General features: G+C 44.0%; 1 protein-coding gene across 1 annotated transcript in view; it reads left to right on the top strand.

Annotated features, from left to right (window-relative positions):
• Window positions 1–21240, top strand: part of LOC124804813 (probable cytochrome P450 6a14) — a 65000-nt gene that overhangs the window by 37046 nt on the left and 6714 nt on the right. The window contains exons 5-6 of the mRNA XM_047265152.1: window positions 16867–17088; window positions 19908–20159. Of these exons, the coding sequence (XP_047121108.1) occupies window positions 16867–17088; window positions 19908–20159 (474 nt within the window). The remainder of the gene's footprint in view (window positions 1–16866; window positions 17089–19907; window positions 20160–21240) is intronic.

Raw genomic sequence — 21240 nt, 5'->3', positions numbered from 1 at the left:
TTGATTCCATATTTTAGATTTCCAGAAGTCTTTCGGCACCGTTCCTCACAAGCATCTTCTAATCAAACTGCCTGCCTACGGAGTATCGCCTCAGCTGTGCGACTGGATCCGTGATTTCCTGTCAGAAAGGTCACAGTTCGCAGTAATAGACGGAACGTCATCGAGTAAAACAGAAGTAATATCCGGCGTTCGCCAAGGAAGTGTTATAGGCCCTCTATTGTTCCTGATCTATACTAACGACACAGGAGACAATCAGAGTAGCCGTCTTAGATTGTTTGCAGATGATGCTGTCATTTACCGTCTTGTAAAGTCATCATATGGGCAAAACGACTTGCAAAATGATTTAAATATGATATCTGTATGGTGCGAAAAGTGGCAATTGAGCCTGAATAAAGAAAAGTGTGAAGTTATTCACATGAGTACTAAAAGAAATCAGCTAGATTTAGATTACACGCTAAGTCAAACAAATCTAAAGGCTGTAAATTCAGCTAAATACTTAGGGATTACAATTACAAATAACCTAAATTGGAACGATCACATAGATAATAGCCGGCCGAAGTGGCCGTGCGGTTAAAGGCGCTGCAGTCTGGAACCGCAAGACCGCTACGGTCGCAGGTTCGAATCCTGCCTCGGGCATGGATGTTTGTGATGACCTTAGGTTAGTTAGGTTTAACTAGCTCTAAGTTCTAGGGGACTGATGACCTCAGCAGTTGAGTCCCATAGTGCTCAGCGCCATAGATAATATTGTGGGTAGAGCAAGCCAAAGACTGCGTTTGATTGGCAGAACACTTAGAAGGTGCAACAGGTCTACCAAAGAGACTGCTTACACCACGCTTGTCCGCCTTATTCTGAAGTACTGCTGTGCGGTGTGGGATCCGCGTCAGGTGGGACTGACGGATGACATCGAAAAAGGAAAAAGAAGGGCAGCTCGTTTTGTATTATCGCGAAATAGGGGAGATAGTGTCACATACATGATACGTGAATTGGAGTGGCAATCATTAAAACAAAGGCGTTTTTCGTTGCGACGGGATCTTCTCATGAAATTTCAATCACCAGTTTTGTCCTCCGATTGCGAAAACATTCTGTTGGCACACACCTACATAGGGAGAAATGATTATCGCTATAAAATAAGAGAAATCAGGGCTCACACGGAAAAATTGAAGTGTTCGTTTTTCCCGCGTACCGTTCGAGAGTGGAACGGTAGAGAGACAGCATGAAGATGGTTAATTGAGCCCTCTTCCAGGCACTTTATTGTGAATAGCAGAGTAATCACGTATATGTAGATGTAGAAAAAGGGTCTCAGCAGCCGAACTGATAGTGTAGTATAATTAAAAATTCCTTTATTTGTACTGTGACATGTGTGTTCATGATTCTGAGTCAACGGGAAGCATCCGACGGATGTTGATGAAGGAGTTTTCAGATATCAAAATATGTGGCACAAATGGCCATATTTTTTGATTGAAGCTACATAGCAGCTTAAAATTGATACACCTCAAAGGGACGATGGAACGTAATAAATCTGACCTTGATACGTCTACCCGATCCCGAAAAAACGATTTCGTAACTGACAGACAGACAGGCAGATGGGCTACAAAGTGACCCTTTAAGAGATCTGTGTTTACAGAGTGAGGCACGGAGTTCTAAAAAAGGAAATCTGTTCATGTAAGCTACAAATTGTTTTCAAAAGCTTTACCTGAAAGTGTTCGTATGGAACTGAAAAGTGGGTGGTAAAAAGAACACAGAAGAAAGTAATGGAAGGTTTTTAAAATCATTGTTACAGAAAAAAATTGATATTATTTGTGTGCATCGGATAGTCAGTGAAGAGGCACTGATTCGAATCGATGAGGAGAGAGATTTATGGCAGAGCTTCACAAAAAGATCTGTGAGGATGGTGGGATAAATCTATGGCATCAGGGGACAGTTATTTTTGTAACTGTGGGAAGAGCAAAGGATAAAAATCAGATCAAGACTGCAATACAGTAAGCAGTTTCAAATGGAGGTAATGTGCAGTATTATTTACAGAAGAACGGAAGAAGTGGTAAAAGCTGACCCTGAGGAGAATCAGTTTGAATTCCATAAAAATGTAGGCAATACTGACCCTATGACATGTCTCAGAAGAAAGCTAAAACAAAGGCAAACCTACGTTCATAGCAATGGTAGGCTTAGAGAGAGCTTCTGACAATATTTACTGGAATACACTCTTTGAAATTCTGACGGTAGCTGCGGTAAATAAAGGGAATGAATGGTTATTTACAATTTGTACAGAAACAAAACGGCAGTTAAAAGATTCGAGGGTGATGAAAGGGAAGTATTGGTAGAGAAGGGAGTGAGACAGGATTGTAGCCTAGCCCCGAAGTTATTCAGTCTGTACTTTTAGCAAGCAGTAAAGCAAACCAAAGAAAATTTGGAGAAGGAACTATAGTTCAGAGAGAAGAAATAAAGTAATTATAAGAGACAGAAAAGGACATGGGAGAGCAGCTGAACGGAATGGAAGTGTCAGGAAAGGAGGATATAAGATCGACATCAACAAAAGCAGAACAAGGATACTGGAATGTAATTGAACTAAATCATGCGGCACGGAGAGAATTAAGTTAGGAAATGAGACTCTGAGAGTAGTAGATGAATTTTGCAGTCTGGGCGGTAATGTAGCTGATGGTGGCCGAAGTACAGAGGATATAAAATGTGGACCGACAATGGCCACAAAAGCGTTTCTGAAGAAGACATTTTTTCTAATATAATGTAGATTTAAGTGCTGGGAAGTGTTATCTGAAGTTATCTGTACAGATTGTGGCCTCACACGGGAGAAAAACGAGGGCTATAGGCAGATCAGACAAGAAGAGAACAGAAGCGTTTGAAATGTGCTGCTAACGAATAATGCTGAATGTTTTATCGGTAGGGCATGTAACTAATTGAGGAAGTACTGAGTAGAAATGAGAAGAAAAGAAATTTCTGGCACAGCAGGACTAGAGGGATCAGCTGACATCACTCATTCTAAGGCATTAATGGATTACCAATTTAGTGCTGGAGGGTAGTATGGGGGGACGAGGGGCACGGGAGCGAGGGAGTAGAAATCGTAGAGCGACGCCAAGAGATGAATACAGTAAGCAGAATCAAATGGATGTTAGTTGCAGTACCTACTCGGAGACGAAGAGGCTTGCACAGGACAGAGTAGCATGGAGAGCGGCATCAGAGCAGGCCTCGAACTGAAGACCACAAGAACAACAACTTATGCAGAGTTGACAGAAAATCACAAAGTTGTCTATCGTGTAGAGCCCCATCAAGGCGGTCATTGCGTTGAAGAATACAAGAAAAAAATTTATTTTGATGGGGCCCTCAAGTTCGACGGTCTCTCTGGATGATTCGTGAGGGGTAGCTCATGTCCCGATACACTATTTATTCTCTCCCCTCTTTCCCTTAATACCCTCAACAAACGGGGCATCATTCTACAAAGCCTTCACCAACCATCTAGACTAAAAATTTAAACGTAGCATTGAATAATGACGGGAACGACTGGGAGGCAACGTGACCGAATGAAGAACGGTTTCACGAATCGTTGATATAACACTTCACTCGGAAGTTCTTACTTAATAACAATATCAGTTTTTATGTCGACTGTCATACTGAGAAATGGTTCTCATACACGGGGGAAAGTTGGGCTCGTGCCCCTCCCCCCTCCCTCCTTACCCCTCAGGGCAAGGAAAAGATATTTTTCTTTCAAAAATATTTTGAAAAGTCGGTATTACGTCGGTTTTAACAATGTCGGAAATGGAAATTTTTGTGACTACTTATTTGCTGTTTGTTTTCGGGAATAATGAAAATACTTCACACCTCGAGGTCTAGGTCACCCCCTCCCTACAAAATATAGTATGCCCGCCCTTGAAACTGTCTTGCACTAAGGAGTATTACGTCGGTTTTAACAATGTCGGAAATGGAAATTTTTGTGACTACTTATTTGCTGTTTGTTTTCGGGAATAATGAAAATACTTCACACCTCGAGGTCTAGGTCACCCCCTCCCTACAAAATATAGTATGCCCGCCCTTGAAACTGTCTTGCACTAAGGAGTGTAAATTTTTAAAAATCATACTAGAACGCTAACAGGGATTTGTTAATGGTCTCATCCGTTGTTTAGACGTAGAGCATTTGGCCTTAACTGATTGTTCCGTTGGTTCTTACTAGAATATTACAACCAGTTTTAATAAAAACATAGAGCAGTGGTGTAATATTCTACAGTTTTTATAATGTTAAAACCCGTTTTGTGGTTGTTACGCTATCGTCAGGTATAAAGATATATATCTGTAACTTAGTACGTGAAGATAATGTAATAGCCGAAAACCGGTTTGTAAAACAATAAATAATGTAAACTGCTACTCCAGTGTTGTGTGCTTTATTATATGGAACAATTTCATATTCTAGATTGAAATGCAAACAAAGAAATTACGTTTTGTTCCACAAATACAGGTATTTGTTTATTTCCAATTGACTTTCGCCTTTTTAGGGCGAAATCATGTGTCACGTGACTATAATCCGAGAAGGTAGCGATATTGGTTTGTTGTGCTTTTGGTTTCGTAGACTGGTTTGATACAACTCTCCGTGCTACTCTATCCTGCGGAAGCCTCTTCGTCTCCGAGTAACTACTGCACCTTACAGCCTGTTGAACGTATATAACCACTCCGTCTACAGGCCACAAGTGACTAATCGGGTCCATCCGACCGCCGTGTCATCCTCCGAGGAGGATGCAGATAAAAGGGGCGAGGGGTCAACACACCGCTCTCCCGGTCGTAATAACGGTATTCTTGACCGAAGCCCCTCCTATTCGGTCGAGTAGCTTCTCAATTGGCATCACGAGGCTGAGTGCACCCCTAAAAATGGCAACAGTACACAGGGGCCAGGATGATCACCCATCCAAGTGCCGACCATGCCCAACAGCGCTTAACGTCGGTGATCTCGCGGGAACCGGTGTATCCACTGCGGCAAGACCTTTGTTCGCCTGATGCACAAGCTTACCGTGTTATCCCTCTACAATTCTTAAACCCCGCTCTCAAAATTAATTAGCCCTTGAAGCCTCAGAATGCGAACTGTCAACCGATCAGTCCTTTAAGTCAAGTTGTGCCATTACAATACTTTATCAGTGTTATTAAGGTTCAAAAATTATATCCTTTCAAAATAAAAGTATTAAAAATCTACACAGAAAGTACTGTCACGGCATTAGACAGGGAACGTCCAATCAGGTGCCCAGCACTCGTATTATCAGCCAACTGCGTTACTAAAGTTTGTGGGTATTTCTTACACTAATGTGACACAAATGTACAGGGAAATAGTGGAGTGAGTACCAATTGCAGTATAAACAGAGGTAAATGTACAAGAGATAAATTTTAATATAACCATTTAAACATTAAGTGGGCTGCGATTTCTCGTGAAACACACTAGCTGACACGGATTCATTACTGTCGCTTTTCTCTCTTCTGCATTATGATGACACAGAGAACTATATATTACGTATTATGATGATAGCCGAGGTGTTATAAGAGTATGAAATCACAGCTTGCAGAGAAAATTGTAACAAAACAATGCAGAATAAGTAAAGATTACATTAACGTGCACAGGCTGTTCGAATGAAGTATAATAACAATTCTAGACGTTTCAAATAGGAGAAGAGAAGTACAAGCATAAATTGTATCCGTTACATATGAATGTCAGCACAAATTGTAATGACCGTAAGGTACCGCAGGCCAACGGAGAATGTAAGAAGTCTAAAAATTATAGTGAAGAAAGTCTGGATAATCTAATAAGAGCGACAGTACAATACACATAAACATGTGTGACAATGACCGGTACGGTAACCAACACAAGTATATATAACACGTGCCGCCCGAAATGGCCGAGCGGTTGTAGGGGCTTCAGTCTGGAACCGCGCGACCGCTACGGTCGCAAGTTCGAATCCTGCCTCGGGCATAGATGTGTGTGATGTCGTTAGGTTAGTTAGGTTTAAGTAGTTCTACGTTCTAGGAGACTGGTGACCTCAGATGTTAAGTCCCGTAGTGCTCGGAGCCATTTGAGCCATATATAACAAGTATATTGCTGTACAAGTCCGTGGTATATGGAAGTGATTCGTTTGTAATTGTGATCTGGGTATGCAGGGCTGGCTGATCAGCATGTGTGCATGTTAAAAGTAGGGATGTGCTTGGCTGTACCTAATAAACTGGAACCAAACCAACGGCAAGACCTAGTCAACAGCTTTATTGGGCGATAGGAATGGTAATGTTACTGATGACAATGCCAGTAAGACAGAGTTGCTAAAAACGGCTATCCGAAATACCTCCACCAAAGAAGTCGAAGTAAATTTTATAGAATTAGTACCAAGAACAGCTGCAACCATAAATAATTTAGACGCAGATATCGTCGGTGTAGCGAAGTAGCTTAAATCAGTTAATAAAAGCGAGGCCTCCGGCCCAGAGTATATATCAGTTAAGTTCCTTTCAGAGTATGCCGATACTATAGCTCCTACGTGGCAATCAGACACAATCGCTCGCTGGTCGAAAGATCCGTACTTGAAGAATGGAAGTTTGCCCAGGTCACAGCAATACTCAAGAAAGGAAATAGGAGTAATCCGGTGAATTACATGTGCGTATCACTAACGTCGATACGCAGGACGATTTTGTAACATACACTACCGGTCGAAGATCGTGAATTACTTCGAAGAGAACGCCAACAGCCGACACATCTTCAGAAAATATTGTTTTTGTGAAACACAGCCAGTTCTTTATTCACACGAACTTATTATAGTCGACAGGGTTGTCAGACTGATTCCTTATATTTATATTTTCAGAACGCTTTCGACACCGTTCCTCACAACCGAATTGAAAGAAACTGGGTGCGCTCGAAGTGAGGATTCATTCGTGCGGCAGGATACGTGATTTCGTGATTTCTGATCACAGTCGTAAAAAATGACGGAAAGTCATAGACTAAAACAGAAGTAATATTTGGCGTTGCAGAAGGAAGTGTTATAAGCTCTTTGCTGTTCCTGATCCATATAAACTCCCTAAGACACAATCTGAGCAGCTTCCTTCGATTTCTTGCAGCTGTTGCTGTCACTTACTGTAGATAATGAAAAGTGTGAATTCATCCTGAAACGCTCCCAATTGGTTTGGATATTATTTATCACCGAATATCAGCGTAATAAATGAGCTACACTTTCGGTGTCCTAAAGATTAGGGGCTGACCGGCTAATACTCGTGAGAGAGTTGTTTCGCATCGATGTTCCTGCTGCTGAATAATGCATTAACACAGTCAACAAGCCTGTATTGTAATAATAATCACTATGGTGTTCTGCTGGAAATTACGTGTTACATTCTTGATTTTACAGAAATGTGAGGCAGTTAATTTCCTTGTCTAACGTCCGTCCCCATTAGCTGAGTGGTCCAGTCTGCCTTCGGCGGTGCTACGGCACGGACGTCTGTTTACGTCCCTGCCGGAGAAGTTCGCGTTCGCGCAGTTGTTTACCTCTTCGGCGTACTCGTGCGTTTAGACGACTCGATATAGAATGGCACATGCATACCGAAAGTCGACTCTGAAGATTAGTTTTTCGAATGAATACGCGAGACCGAAAGCCTACGAAATAGAAAGGTTCCTACGAGACGAAGTTAAACTTGACTACAACGAACTTATCGGAATCCACCTCTCCATAGTGAGCAGTGTCGTTTACGTCAAGCTGATTAACGATGCCGTATGTGACAGAATCATCCGAGATACTAAACATGGACTCAAATTTCGTCACTCTGATGGATATGTTGGAGAAGTAACTATTGATCATGCAGGACTGGGCTTACGAAACATACGTATTTTCCAACTTCCCTTCGAGGTTCCGTCTGACTTGGTCGTTGACGCCTTACGCCCATATGGAAGAGTGCTTAGCCACGTCGAGGGAAAATGGTCCAACTTCACGACTTACCCCGTTCTCAATGGGGTGCGTCAAATCAGAATAGAACTGACACAACATGTACCCTCGTACTTGTTCATCGGCGGATGCAGAGCTATAGTCATATACGATGGACAACCCAAAACATGCTCAGGCTGCGGGAAAGAGGGCCACGTCCGTTCCGAATGTATGCAGCGTAGGATAGTGCAAGTTCCAAACGGCGAACCCGTACCTCCGTCCACGTTGACGCCGCTGCCACTAACGTATGCGGACGCGTTTCGAACGGATCCCTTCCCGAAGAATGACCAGCTACAGAATCCTGACAGTTTACGGCAACCGACTGCGGCAGAGACCGCCTCCAGTGACGAAACGACGCACACCTCTGCCGCTCCGGCGCCGACGACGCACTTAACCGAGCGGAAAGGATCGGTAGGAGAAATGGAAATTGATCCTGCTGTTGTGCCGACAGCTGCTTTCGTCCCTGAGCACCGGGAGTCACTTCCGCACTCGGATACGGAGGCGCACACGCGCAAACAACGATCGCCGAAGCGCCACAAGAAACGACGGCTAGCGCCGTCGGATACCTGCTTACTGCAGTCCACGGCAGACGAACTTGGGTGTAACGTCGATACAGTGCATCCGGATGCGCAACGGGAGGTTCTACCTCCCACACAGCAGTACGACGCGAATCATGCCACACAGGGGTTAAATACAGACACACCGGACGGAAAGCCGATGGAAGGAGTCCCTTCACCCACCGCAGCAACGCCACAGCCTTGGGTCAGCCCGGCCGGAGAGACACGACGGGAGATGGACCTCCAGCACAGGAACTGGGCCGACGAATCCGATACTGACCCCCACACCGACGACGCACCCGCCATGGCGAGTGCTGCGTCCACCGGATGTTAACCGCGCAGAAGATGCAGACTGACGCACGGACAGCATGTCAACGGGCAGCAGCACACAAATTAACATAAGCGTTCATGTGCGCTTTACGCACTGAGGAACAGCGGCAGGCATATCGAACAGCCTCTATTAATATTAATACGATCAGAACGCCTGTCAAATTACAATTATTACGAGACATGTTGCATGCGTCAGACGTCGACATCGTTCTGCTGCAGGAAGTATGTGTTGAGAGCTTCCCCGACCTCTATGAGTACGATACGTACATTACACCTACTACCGACGGCGGCAGCGGAACAGCGATACTTCTACGTAGCGGCATAGTAGCCGAGGACGTGGTATACCTGCCGTCAGCGCGAGGACTGGCGCTCACAGTGCTGGGAGTAAGGGTAGTTAACATTTACGCACCGTCGGGGTCAGACAGACGGCGCGACCGATCCCGATTTTACGCAGAGGAGATTGCAACACTATTCTTAGGTCGGTATGAACATGTCTTATTTGGAGGTGACTTCAACTGCGTGCTCGCACCAAAAGATCAACACCCACGTTATACTTCGTGCCCGGAGCTGCGGCAACTCATACAGGACATGAATCTCATTGATACATGGGAGAAGATACATGGCGACAGACGTGGATACACCTACGTCACGAGTCACTCTTCAAGTCGTCTCGATCGAATTTACGTAACACGTCGTCTCGAACCTGCGATCCTCGATGCGGAATTGTGGCCTGTCGCCTTTTCAGATCACATAGCATATATATGCACGGTCTCCCTGAGACGTCAACAAGTGTGGAGGAGTCGCAGTGATTGGAAACTGAATACAGCACACCTTAGGGAACCTGAGTGCAGACGCTTAGTCGAAGACACTTGGCACGTGTGTGAACGACGCCTCCCGACATATCCGACGACGTTGCAGTGGTGGCTGGAATGCGTTAAGCCCGCATTGCGCCGAGCGTTAAATGCATACGGAAGAGAGCAGATGATGTGGAGGCGATACACGACGGAATTTTATTTCACGATGCTCCGCGAACTGTCTGTTCAAGCACCTTCACAGGAGCGCCGTGCCGGTATAAAACGAGCACAGGCCCAAATAATTTCCATAACGCGCCGCCGACTGGAGGGTGTCGCAATCCGTGCAAGGGCCTTTGAACGAGTCCGTGGGGAATCCCCGTCGATGTATCACGTTATCAGAGAAAAACAACGTAGCCGCAGAACCTTAATACAGACGGTCGTACTGCCAGATGGTCGCCGCATGCCAACGCAAAAAGACATTGCCAACGCTTTCGTGGAACACTACGGCCATCTCTATCAAGAAGCGGAACACGATCAGGTAGCCTTTCATGAGGTCCGACGAACGCTCTCCGCGTGTCTCGACGAGTCGGCCAACCTGGAGTTAACAGGTGAAGTCACAGTTGACGACGTAATGGAAGCGATTGATAAGGGAGCGTCGCACAAATCGCCGGGGCCCGACGGGTTTCCGTTAGAGTTCTATCGTACATTTAAAGATCTCATGATTCCACGATGGACTGCCATGTACTGCGAATTGATGTCTCCCAACGTGACTCTTCCACCCTCCTTCGTGGAAGGAATGATCATCCCTATCCACAAACCATCTGGCGGCACAGGGATACAGGCCTACCGGCCACTGACCCTTCTTAATTGCGACTACAAGATCTACGCCAGGATACTTGCAGCACGCTTTAAACGCGTGATACGCCAAGTGATTTCACTCGACCAAACCCAGCTAGGAGGAGCTAGCAATATACAAACGGCACTCAGCGACTACCGCGATGTTATCGCACTGGCTTCAACATGTCGTCTCCGGGGTGTATTGGTCTCGATAGACTTCGATCGCGCATTTGACAGGCTGAGTCATGCTTATCTCACGGACTTGATGACGAAAATGAAGTTTCCGGAAAGTTTTGTCACCGTCGTCATGAGACTACTCCACGGAGCCGCATCCAAAATGCTCATCAATGGACGCTTGGTGGGGCCCATCACCATCTCACGATCGGTCAGACAAGGGTGCCCGCTGTCAACGATATTGTATGCCATCGCTGTCGAGCCGCTGCTTTGCGGGCTCCGGAATCGACTCCAAGGAATGACGATAAGGCACAACACGTTTATATGCCGAAAATACGCAGATGACCTAGTGTTTTTAGCACGGTCAGGCGACGAGGCAAGAGTGGCCTTGCATTGGATTAATTTGTATTGTATGGCTACGGGAAGTCGCCTGAACATGGCAAAGTCAGGAGCGATGAACATCGGGAGAGGACTCCCGACAGGAAGTGTAGCACCATTACAGCCGATCAACAAGATGAAATGCCTAGGACTTATCTTCACTACAGACGTTCGACGCACGGCGGCACTGAGTTACTGACATCTTCTGCAAACAATTCGTGCGAGTGTCCGAAGTCACAGGTTAAGGGCACTGGATATGATACAACGGGTCACCTTTGCCAACACTTATCTAGCCTCTCGCATCCCCCACCTGGCACAAGTTCTTCCTATGCCGGTGGTGTTGGCCCGCCGAATTCTGGCGGCACTAGGATATTTTGTGAGCACAGGTCTGCTTTTTAAGGTAGGATACGAAACCCTCACCCTTCCTCGTAGTCGTGGAGGTCTTGGACTAGTCAACGTACGCGACCGAGCAGTGGCTATTTATGTAACCACAATGATAAAGCTGTGGACACGACACCAGACAAGTCTGACGGGCAGCTTGATAGACGAACTCGCTCCACCTTCTCTTTCGGCTCCGGTAGCGGTGGCTCACATCTCACCATCGCTTGCCCATATGCGAACCTTCTTTGTGGAACACAGTTATGTACATATGGAACTACCGACTACCAGGACGGCGACGGCACGTGATATATATCACATCTTGACTCGACGACGGCCGAATAATGCCGTAGAGCGCCGCCAACCACCAGTTACGTGGTCAGTGGTATGGCGTATAGTGCACCACCCACACCTTGATACGGGAACGCGCGCACTGTGGTATCAGGTGGTAAATGGGAAATACGTGACTCGTTCCAGGTTGCATACAATTCATATGGCGGACGAGCCACTGTGTCCGCAGTGCAATGTTATAGACACTGAGGAGCATCGCCTGATATGCGGTCCTTCGGCGGACGTATGTTGTTTGGTCACAAAAATGATCGCCTTCCTCCTTCGGGTGGGGCCGCAAACAATAGACCTGCGCACACTACTTCTCCCAGATAGGACATATTATCCTCGAACGAAGACAAACGCAGTGACTTGGATTCGAGGGTTGACTGTGCGTTATCTTTTCCGAGACGGCAGTAAGAATGTGCTTGACTTTTGGGCCTTACTACAGGAACATCACTCACAGCTTATGAGACATCCGAGATATCGAACATATTACGCAAATTTTTTAGGGAGTGCCTTGCTTGATCCCCCACCCAGTTGGGGTTTCCCGGGTAGGAGAATGTAATTATTGTCTATAAGTATCAGAGCAAGAACGGACCAGGACAGTGGAGAGGATCCACAAACACACGTGAAGACGTACCCGACACCAACGCGAGGTATGACGGGATTAGGGAGGTACGCGCCTAAAAGAGGAACGTAGAACGTTATTGTTTTGTACTGACAGAAGCAGGATATTTTATTTTCTTTTTTTTCACTATTATGTAAAAAAAAGTCCACTTATTTACGTTTCCCAGAAGAATTTTATTTTATAAAGTCATTGTCTTATATATTTAAAAAAAAATGCTAGAAGCAGTTTATGTTTGTTACTGTTACACACAAAAAAAAAAAAAAAAAAAAAGTGGTCCGTGCGGCGGAATACCACGCCAAGGGGCCAGGGTTCGATTCCTGACTGGGGTAGGAAATTTTTCCCCCTCAGGGATCGGGTGATGTGTTGTCCTCATCATCATTTCATCCACATCTCCGACGTGCAAGTCGACCAATGTGGCGTCGAATGCAATAAGTACTTGCCCTCGGCGGACAAACTTCCTCGAATGCAGGACTCCCGGCCCACAATGCCGTACGCTCATTTACATTTTCTTGCCTAACGATTTAATAATGGTTACCATCATCATAGGTCACTCTTTGCTATCTTTACAGGCTATAGCATTAATTAGCATAAAATCCGGTAAGTTTGGAAATTTGTGGCACGATCCTATGGGACGAAACTGCTGAGGTCATCGGTCCCTAAGCTTATGCACTACTCAGTCTAACTTAAACTAACTTACGGCATGCATAACACACACATCCATAGTCGAGGGAGGACTCGAACCTCCGACGGGCGAGGGGGGCGGGAGGCGCGCGAACAGCGACAAGGCGCCTCAGACCTTTCGGCTACCCCGCGCGGCCATTAGCATAAAGACATTACAGCATTCACTGCAGTCCAGTTGTAGGTGGCCGGCGCGGTTGCCGCGAAACGCGTAATCACGGTGCGATGTAGATACTTAATAAAACACTCCAAAATAAACTCTTTTGTCACGATTGGTAAATTACTGAAGGACAACCAGCGGCGTCGAAGACACGATCAAGCGATAATACGTATGACGGACGGCCTTCCGCCATCACACCACATAACTCATCCTGCTCGCGTAGAGCTTTATTAGTGACTTCTGCCACTGTACACTGTACATTGTCTGCACTTCTCTCACTAACAATTGCTGTATCTCTCTGGCGTTCTTGGCACCAGACTGTCAATATCCAGCCTATATTGATCTGTGTGAGGGAAAACCACATTTCTGTAGGTGGTTGTGGATTCCTTACAATCAATATGACTACCAAAACGAATCCGCAGAATTACGCTTGCCCGCCAAATCACACAAATCAGAAGGTTGTGAATTCGACTAAGTGCTTATGGATTACGATTACGAGTAACTTAAATGGGAACAGTCATGCAGGTCAGCCAAAGACTGCAATTTATTGGCAGAATATCTACAAAATGAAACAGGTTTACTAAACAGACAGCCTACAGAATGCTTGTCCATATTCACCCGTAGCACTGCTGGTCGGTTTGGGATCCGCTTCAGATAAGATTGACGGAGGTAGCTCGTTTTGCGTCACCGCGATATAGGGGAGAGAATGATATGGATATGATATTCGAATTGGGGTAGCAGTAATTAAAAGAAAGGCGTTTCTAATGAAATCTTCTAATGAAATTTCAATCACTGAAGTTCATCTCCGATTGTGAAAATATTTTGTAGGCCCTCACCTACAAAGGGTGTTTCCATGACAGGGTGAAAACATTTAACAGGTCATAGAGGATGCTCCACAGAAGAATTTGAGGTAGGGAACTTGGGGTCGGAGAAGGAAATAATAGGAATAGTATCAGATTACTGTGTGTTTTTTGTTTACAATAGTTACAGTTAACTACAAATACCATCGTTGACACAATGAACGTACGATTTGCACTGTATCTTACAAAATGTGCTGAAACTAACGGCCGTCACCTCAATGCAAGCATGACATCAGCGAACAAGATTCGCCTCAATGCAAACACGACATCGGCGAACAAGATTTTGGCTCACCCTGACAAATAACCCTCGTTTGTTTCGAATTACATTACAGGCAGGTACAATTATGGCAACTAATTCCATCTCCATATCTATTGGAGTCTCATACACTTTAGATATCCCCGTAGGAAATAATCAAGGGCCACTAATTCCATCTCCATAACTATTGGAGTCTCATACACTTTAGATATCACCGTAGTAAATAATCAAGGGACACTAATTCCAGCTCCATATCTATTGGAGTCTCATACACTTTAGATATCCCCGTAGTAAATAAACAAGGGGACTCAGCGCAGGTGGCCTCGCATGCCATGGAATAGGATATCCTCGTCCTGTCCAGCAACCTGGAGATACAGCATTAGGATGGTCGCGAACATCCACACTGAAGTGAGTCGGTGCACCGTCTTGCTGTATCCGCATGGCCTCATGAACAGCCAGCAACGCAGGTAGAACCCTTCGCACCAACCTCATAACTTCCTGGTAATCCGGCTCGTCCTCCCCGTTTCTTTCCAGGAAATAAAGAATGTACACGTAAATAAACAACACAGAACGGGTAACCTCGTACGTATGTTAGTTATAAATAAGCTGGAAAACAGTAACGCCAGACAAAGTGGTAGAAAAGTTTATTTCCATATCTCATTAAGCTGTCTTCTCCGACCCCAGGTTTCCTACCTCGAATTGTTCAGCCGAGCATTCTCTATCTCCTGTTAGATTTTCGCAGGCTTTTACGGAAACGCCGGCCTCGGTGGCCGTGCGGCTCTAGTCGCTTCAGTCCGGAACCGCGAGACTGCAACGGTCGCAGGTTCGAATCCTACCTCGGGCATGGATGTGTGTGATGTCCCTAGGTTAGTTAGGTTTAAGTCGTTATAAGTTCTAGGCGACTGATGACTTCAGGTGTTAAGTCCCATAGTGCTCAGAGCAATTTGAACCATTTGCCTTACGGAAACACCCCACGTAGAGAGAAATTATCATCGTAAAAAAATGAGAGAAATGGAACTCGCAAGGGAAGATTTGTGTTCGTTTCTCCTCGGCGCTGTTCGGGAGTGGAACGTAAGAGAACCAGGCTGAAGTAGATTCGATGAATCCTTTGCCAAACACCTGCAGACTGCACAGTAGTCATATAGTAGCAGATGTACGATAAGGGTTTTGGGCCAATATCTCTAGAGAGGTGGTGAGAATATACGAGATGACTTAGCTAACCTGTGCACATAGAATATTTCTAGAACCGTTAAATTAACGTAATTCTATTTTCACCGAGATTAATTGTAAGGGAATCCTCACAGAAGGAAGTAGAATTTCACGACACAGGTGTATAAATTACAGAAATATCGCTATCAAATCCGCTTTTTCATACGAAAATTCAGACTTGGAGAAGCAGGCAAGTCCTAAGTTCTACATATCGTAATTTCTCCGAAATGACACATGAAACTTGGCACACAGAAACTAGATTTATTTTGTCTCTTTGCGGTTTACAAGACACACAGCAGAGTTTAATACAGTTCAGCTTGAAAAAGCTTGAAAAAACTTGTAAATAATGCAACTACATGCAACAATATACTAGACGTAGTTTCTTACAATCAGAGTGAGGATAGAATTATGGTATCATTAAAGGTTCGGCGTGTACGAGACTCATTTCATAAATTCTGCCCACTGTAAGTCAGAATTGAAGAAAATAATTTATTTTACAAAATATCTCTACAGGCCTTCAATATAATCTCCATTCTTTCATCTGACAGCTTCCCAACGCTATGGTAACTTTCGTGTTCCGAATAGGATCACCTCCGTTCTGCCAAAACTTTTTCCACGGAGTTTTTTCTCGGGAAACAAATCAAAGAGTGACGGCCCCATATCAGACCATATAGTGGATGGGGTAGTATTTCCCACCCGCATTTGTCGACTATTTCACTGGTAGGGCATTATGCTGTGTTTCATTATCGTGCAAAATGAGCGGCAATTTTTCTCGTCTTTTAACGTTTCAAATTTGATTCTTAAAACTGAAGCGACAGGCGTTCTGGCCTTATATTCAATTTCCTCAAATATTTTTCCCCGAACGTCTCTCAAAATAACATTAACAACAACCTGAGAGGCGTAGTTGATAGCCTTCCACTTCTCCGGTTGTCCTCAGTGTTCACCAGAAAATGGTTCAAATGGCTCTGAGCACTATGGGACTTAACATCTATGGTCATCAGTCCCCTAGAACTTAGAACTACTTAAACCTAACTAACCTAAGGACAGCACACAACACCCAGCCATCACGAGGCAGAGAAAATCCCTGACCCCGCCGGGAATCGAACCCGGGAACCCGGGCGTGGGAAGCGAGAACGCTACCGCACGACCACGAGATGCGGGCTGTTCACCAGACCTTTACGGAAACGAGTACACCACCGTGATAGTCTGCTAAGCTCCATTACAATATTTTGTACAAACAGCGATTCAGTAAGACTTTGCTATAGATGGACGAATGTCTGAACTGCTAATTTATTTTGTGAAAGAAAATAACTGAGCGTCGTGTAGAGTTCTACCAGACTAACGTCGGTCTACCTTGTTTCAGCGTTCACAGACAACCTATTCGCCGCGCAGTGCTTCGTTTTCTTCGTGGCTGGTTTCGAGACGTCTTCCACGACAATGAGCTTCTGCATCCATGAGTTGGCAGTCAACCCGGAAATCCAGGATCGCCTCAGGGCTGAAGTCGACAGCGTGCTGAGCAAACACGGGGGCAAGGTGACGTACGAAGCCGTACAGGAGATGACCTATCTGGACATGGTGGTCGCAGGTGAGGCTGCCCCTATTCTTATAAGGAATTCTCCAACCACCGAGTTTAAATACACCTGTAGAAAGTGAGAAAGTTACGCCTATAAACACGAGCCATGTGAACACAATGATAAAAAGCACCTGGTTTGTAAGCCGACTGGCAGTGTGGAGATAGTGAACTCCGACAAAAGGTGATGAATACGACACTTGTCAAAACATCGCAGAATCTCAACAATTTCACCCTGTTGGAAAACCGAGATTTTCATTCACACCAGTTAACACAATATTAGCCGTGAAACTAACAAGCGACGATTAAGGAAATGATTTAAAGCACTGCGCTGTTGACAGATATGAGATCAGTTTACTTTTTTTGTTATTATTATTATTATTGTTATTAAGCCCCTCCACAAGTTCGCTGCTGTCCTCTATATTTTCCTATCAATAACTACTACACGCAACGTTCTCTACAAGTTGTTGTGTATATTCTAGTCCCAGTGTCAAGGAAATTTTTCATGTACGCTGAAGTAGAAGTCTCACTGACCTGTAACACCTTGTGGTAAGGGCCATCCGTAGACTTCTTTCCACACCTATTCTCTAGAAGTTCTTTGTTTCATACTTCATTTTCCCACATAATTTTTAAGAACAAAAGCAAACTGGTGCTTTTCATTTATTATTAATTTTTAAAGTTCTTCGATATCACCACATGTCAACTGTTACCAGATTCTGCTTGTCTATATTTGTGACTGTCCATGGTTTACTTCTTTGAATGGTGTATGCGAATCGAACGTTAACGGAAACATCTTCCTCATTCCTTTATCAATAACTGACTATATTTCAGCTCCTTTATTCAGAAAATATTCAACTTCTAATGCATTCTCTGCCTCAGTCATCCTGAGGAATCTTGCCAGTTAGATGCCAAAATTCTCGGACTTTTTCCGCTAATGTATCGTTCGCAGCTCTTTAATTTTAAATAAGTCACTATTGTCCTTTCCACTACTGCTCATCACATCCTTCATCGCCCTGTTTATGCTTCACATGTACTTCCATGTCTTCATTACAATCTCCCCATACTGCTATGTAGTCTGCAAACATTATTACTGATTTGTTTTGCCCAACTTGTACTTTCAGTCCTCTTTCTTCATTTATTCATCATTCTACAAGCTGAATAACTGTGATATCTAACTCCATGCCACCCTTTTATAGCCTTTGATTGAACGTTGCGCCGGCCGAAGTGGCCGTGCTGTTCTAGGCGCTGCAGTCTGGAACCGCGAGACCGCTACGGTCGCAGGTTCGAATCCTGCCTCAGGCATGGATGTGTGTGATGTCCTTAGGTTAGTTAGGTTTAACTAGTTCTAAGTTCTAGGGGACTAATGACCTCAGCAGTTGAGTCCCATAGTGCTCAGAGCCATTTGAACCATTTTTTTTTTTTTTTTAACGTTGCGCCTGAGCATATTTTACGTAGAAAAGACTGTGAATTTAACCCAATGACATATTGTCGTACTATTTGACAGTTTTACTAACGTACACGATATTCCTTTCGAAAAAACTGCAATCAGGACATTTATTTCCATGCCAGACAGTTCAAGGGCCAAACATTGTAATATTTCCCACCGTTGATTTGATGATACTGCATCATAAATTCCACCTAATATACTAACGTTTTAAGGCCGAAATCGTAGAATTGTACCAGTACATCAAGAAACCTATTGCTGCAAGAGATGGTGAAGTCATTCATAAATTTATCGCCGAGACTAGGACTCCCTAGCTAGTATTCCAAAAGGAGCTTTAAATTTCGGCGCAGAAGTCTGTTACAGGTTGTCTGTTGACGTGAGATGGAGAATAGAATTCCACCAACAGTCACACCTAAAGTAAGAGAATTCGTTATTAGACACTCTTCTAGAAAATGTGTATCACTACATTTTCACTCCATGTGTACCACTGTTGACACTAACTTCGACATAAAGCAGCCTCCAATTCTAATAAATTATACGCAGTTGACGGTACTTTATTGGAAATTACTTAAATGTTTGATATGAGGTGTTAGATAAATTCAGCAGATCAGTAATGTAAGAGGAACAACAGTGGTCTTTTCTGAAGCTATTTAATTTTCTGCTTATAAAATAATTCTCATAATGAATAATGTTGGTACATCAGCAATAGTCGTAACTGATTGTTCACATGCAATTCAGAAATTTCGCCATTTAATATATAATTTGACTCGTTCTACATCCCTGAAGGGTTACCTAGTTAATAGAATGTGAATAAATGAACGAATTTAAGAATTATGTATATTACAGTCAGATTAGACCATTACTTGAACAATTAAACAAATTCACACAGAGCAAAGTGGCAGGCTTGCCTCTGAAGCTTGCTCTGAAAAAGCCAGAACACGTAAAATAAAATGGTTAATTTTGAAGTTACTATTTTTAATGGTAGCGACTGAGGCTGCTATTGGTAAACCGAGAATATGAAATACATGAAAATCATAATTAATAAAATCCATCTGCCGTCTTTTATAGCGACAGTAATTTGTCATGTTATTGGAACCATATGGCGCCATTATTTGAAAACTGTATGTGCTGAAATTGTGGGAGTTGCTTCATGGTGCTATCACATGCAAAAGAAATCAGCCAAATTTGCAGCTTGGCTTTTCTGAGGTGCTGCCTTCGTAATAACGTAAGCCCTGGTGATAAGACTGTGATTTAGAAAGGTACGTTGACGAACCAAAAGCACTATAAGAGTCCGTGGACGGATTTTATTGTCAGTTTTTACACCAGTTTTTGTGTACGGGTGGTATTAAGGATTTACAAGTACTGACTGGTTTCTCTCTTTCATTTGCAGAGACACTTCGGAAGTATCCGCCTGTAGCTAACTTGGCCCGAGTGTGCACCGAGCCCTACACTCTACCAGGCACCAGGGTCAGGATAGAGAAGGGCGTGAAGGTGTTTATACCGGTATACGCGATACACCACGATCCCAACTACTACCCGGACCCGGAAAAGTTCGACCCTGAGCGGTTTACCGAAGAGGGCAAGGCGTCACGACACCACTTTGTTTACCTGCCGTTCGGAGAGGGACCGCGCATCTGCATAGGTAAGTGACCCCACAATACTTAGGAAGTTAAATTTTTTAAAAAAAATATACAGATGTGGTGACTCTCCAGCCGCGCGGGATTAGCCGAGTGGTATAAGGTGCTGATGTCATGGACTGTGCGGCTGGTCCCGGCGGAGGTTCGAGTACTCCCTCGGGCATGGGTGTGTGTGTTTGTCCTTAGGATAATTTAGGTTAAGTAGTGTGTAAGCTTAGGGACTGATGACGTTAGCAGTTAAGTCCCATAAGATTTCACGCACATCTGAACATTTGATTCTCCAGCAAATGACTGAAAAGAGTATCGAATGTAAATTAGACATATCCCATTCGAAGACTTTAAAAAAACTTTTTGTTGTATGAACAAAGTGGAAAGGAAATTAATGAAACTAAAGGATATCGCAAACTATTTTATTCAAGGTTTGTAATGTTACGGAATGGTACTACAATGAAACTAAAAGACGGAACAACATACGATTAAAAAAGTAGAGAAATGACACAGAAGTAAAATTCATCATCGACGCCTTTTGGTATACGTAATGTATCTCCCTTTAAACAATAGATAATAGAAGCACATCTGGGTGAAAGGAATAACAGCAACAGTTTTCTTAAAAAGTTGTGTATGTGAACGATTTCATGTTCTAAGATGAAAATGAATACAAGCTCCAGATATTTTTGTACACTATCTCTTATCTTTGTGAAATAATTTCTCTTCAACACCTGTAACACAGAAACAAAGTAATGTCATTCTGTGACGAGGTACCAGTGCGGCTAAACATCTTGTAGTTTTAGGTACTTGAGGTGTGATATCTCACATTTTCGAAACAGAAACGTACAGAAAATGCTCGGAAGTTTTCAATGAAAGCAGTATGTGCCACAATCTCTAAAAACTTTAAACACAAAGTAAGCACAGAAAGAATCACGAGACTTGGCAAAATAGTAAAAGTATCGACACTTACATATGGAACTGAGACCTCGTCACACGCGAAAAACAAATAACTAAATAAAAACTTACACAAGCATCTGCACTGTGGTTCATAGGATGTAATGACGATGTCACAAGTCTTAACTAATTAACCGACAGAGT

This window comes from Schistocerca piceifrons, chromosome 7 (genome assembly GCF_021461385.2).
Source record: "Schistocerca piceifrons isolate TAMUIC-IGC-003096 chromosome 7, iqSchPice1.1, whole genome shotgun sequence".
Taxonomy (NCBI): domain Eukaryota; kingdom Metazoa; phylum Arthropoda; class Insecta; order Orthoptera; family Acrididae; genus Schistocerca; species Schistocerca piceifrons.
The sequence above is the reverse complement of the archived record's forward strand: the minus strand, read 5'-3'. Positions and strand labels throughout refer to the sequence as shown.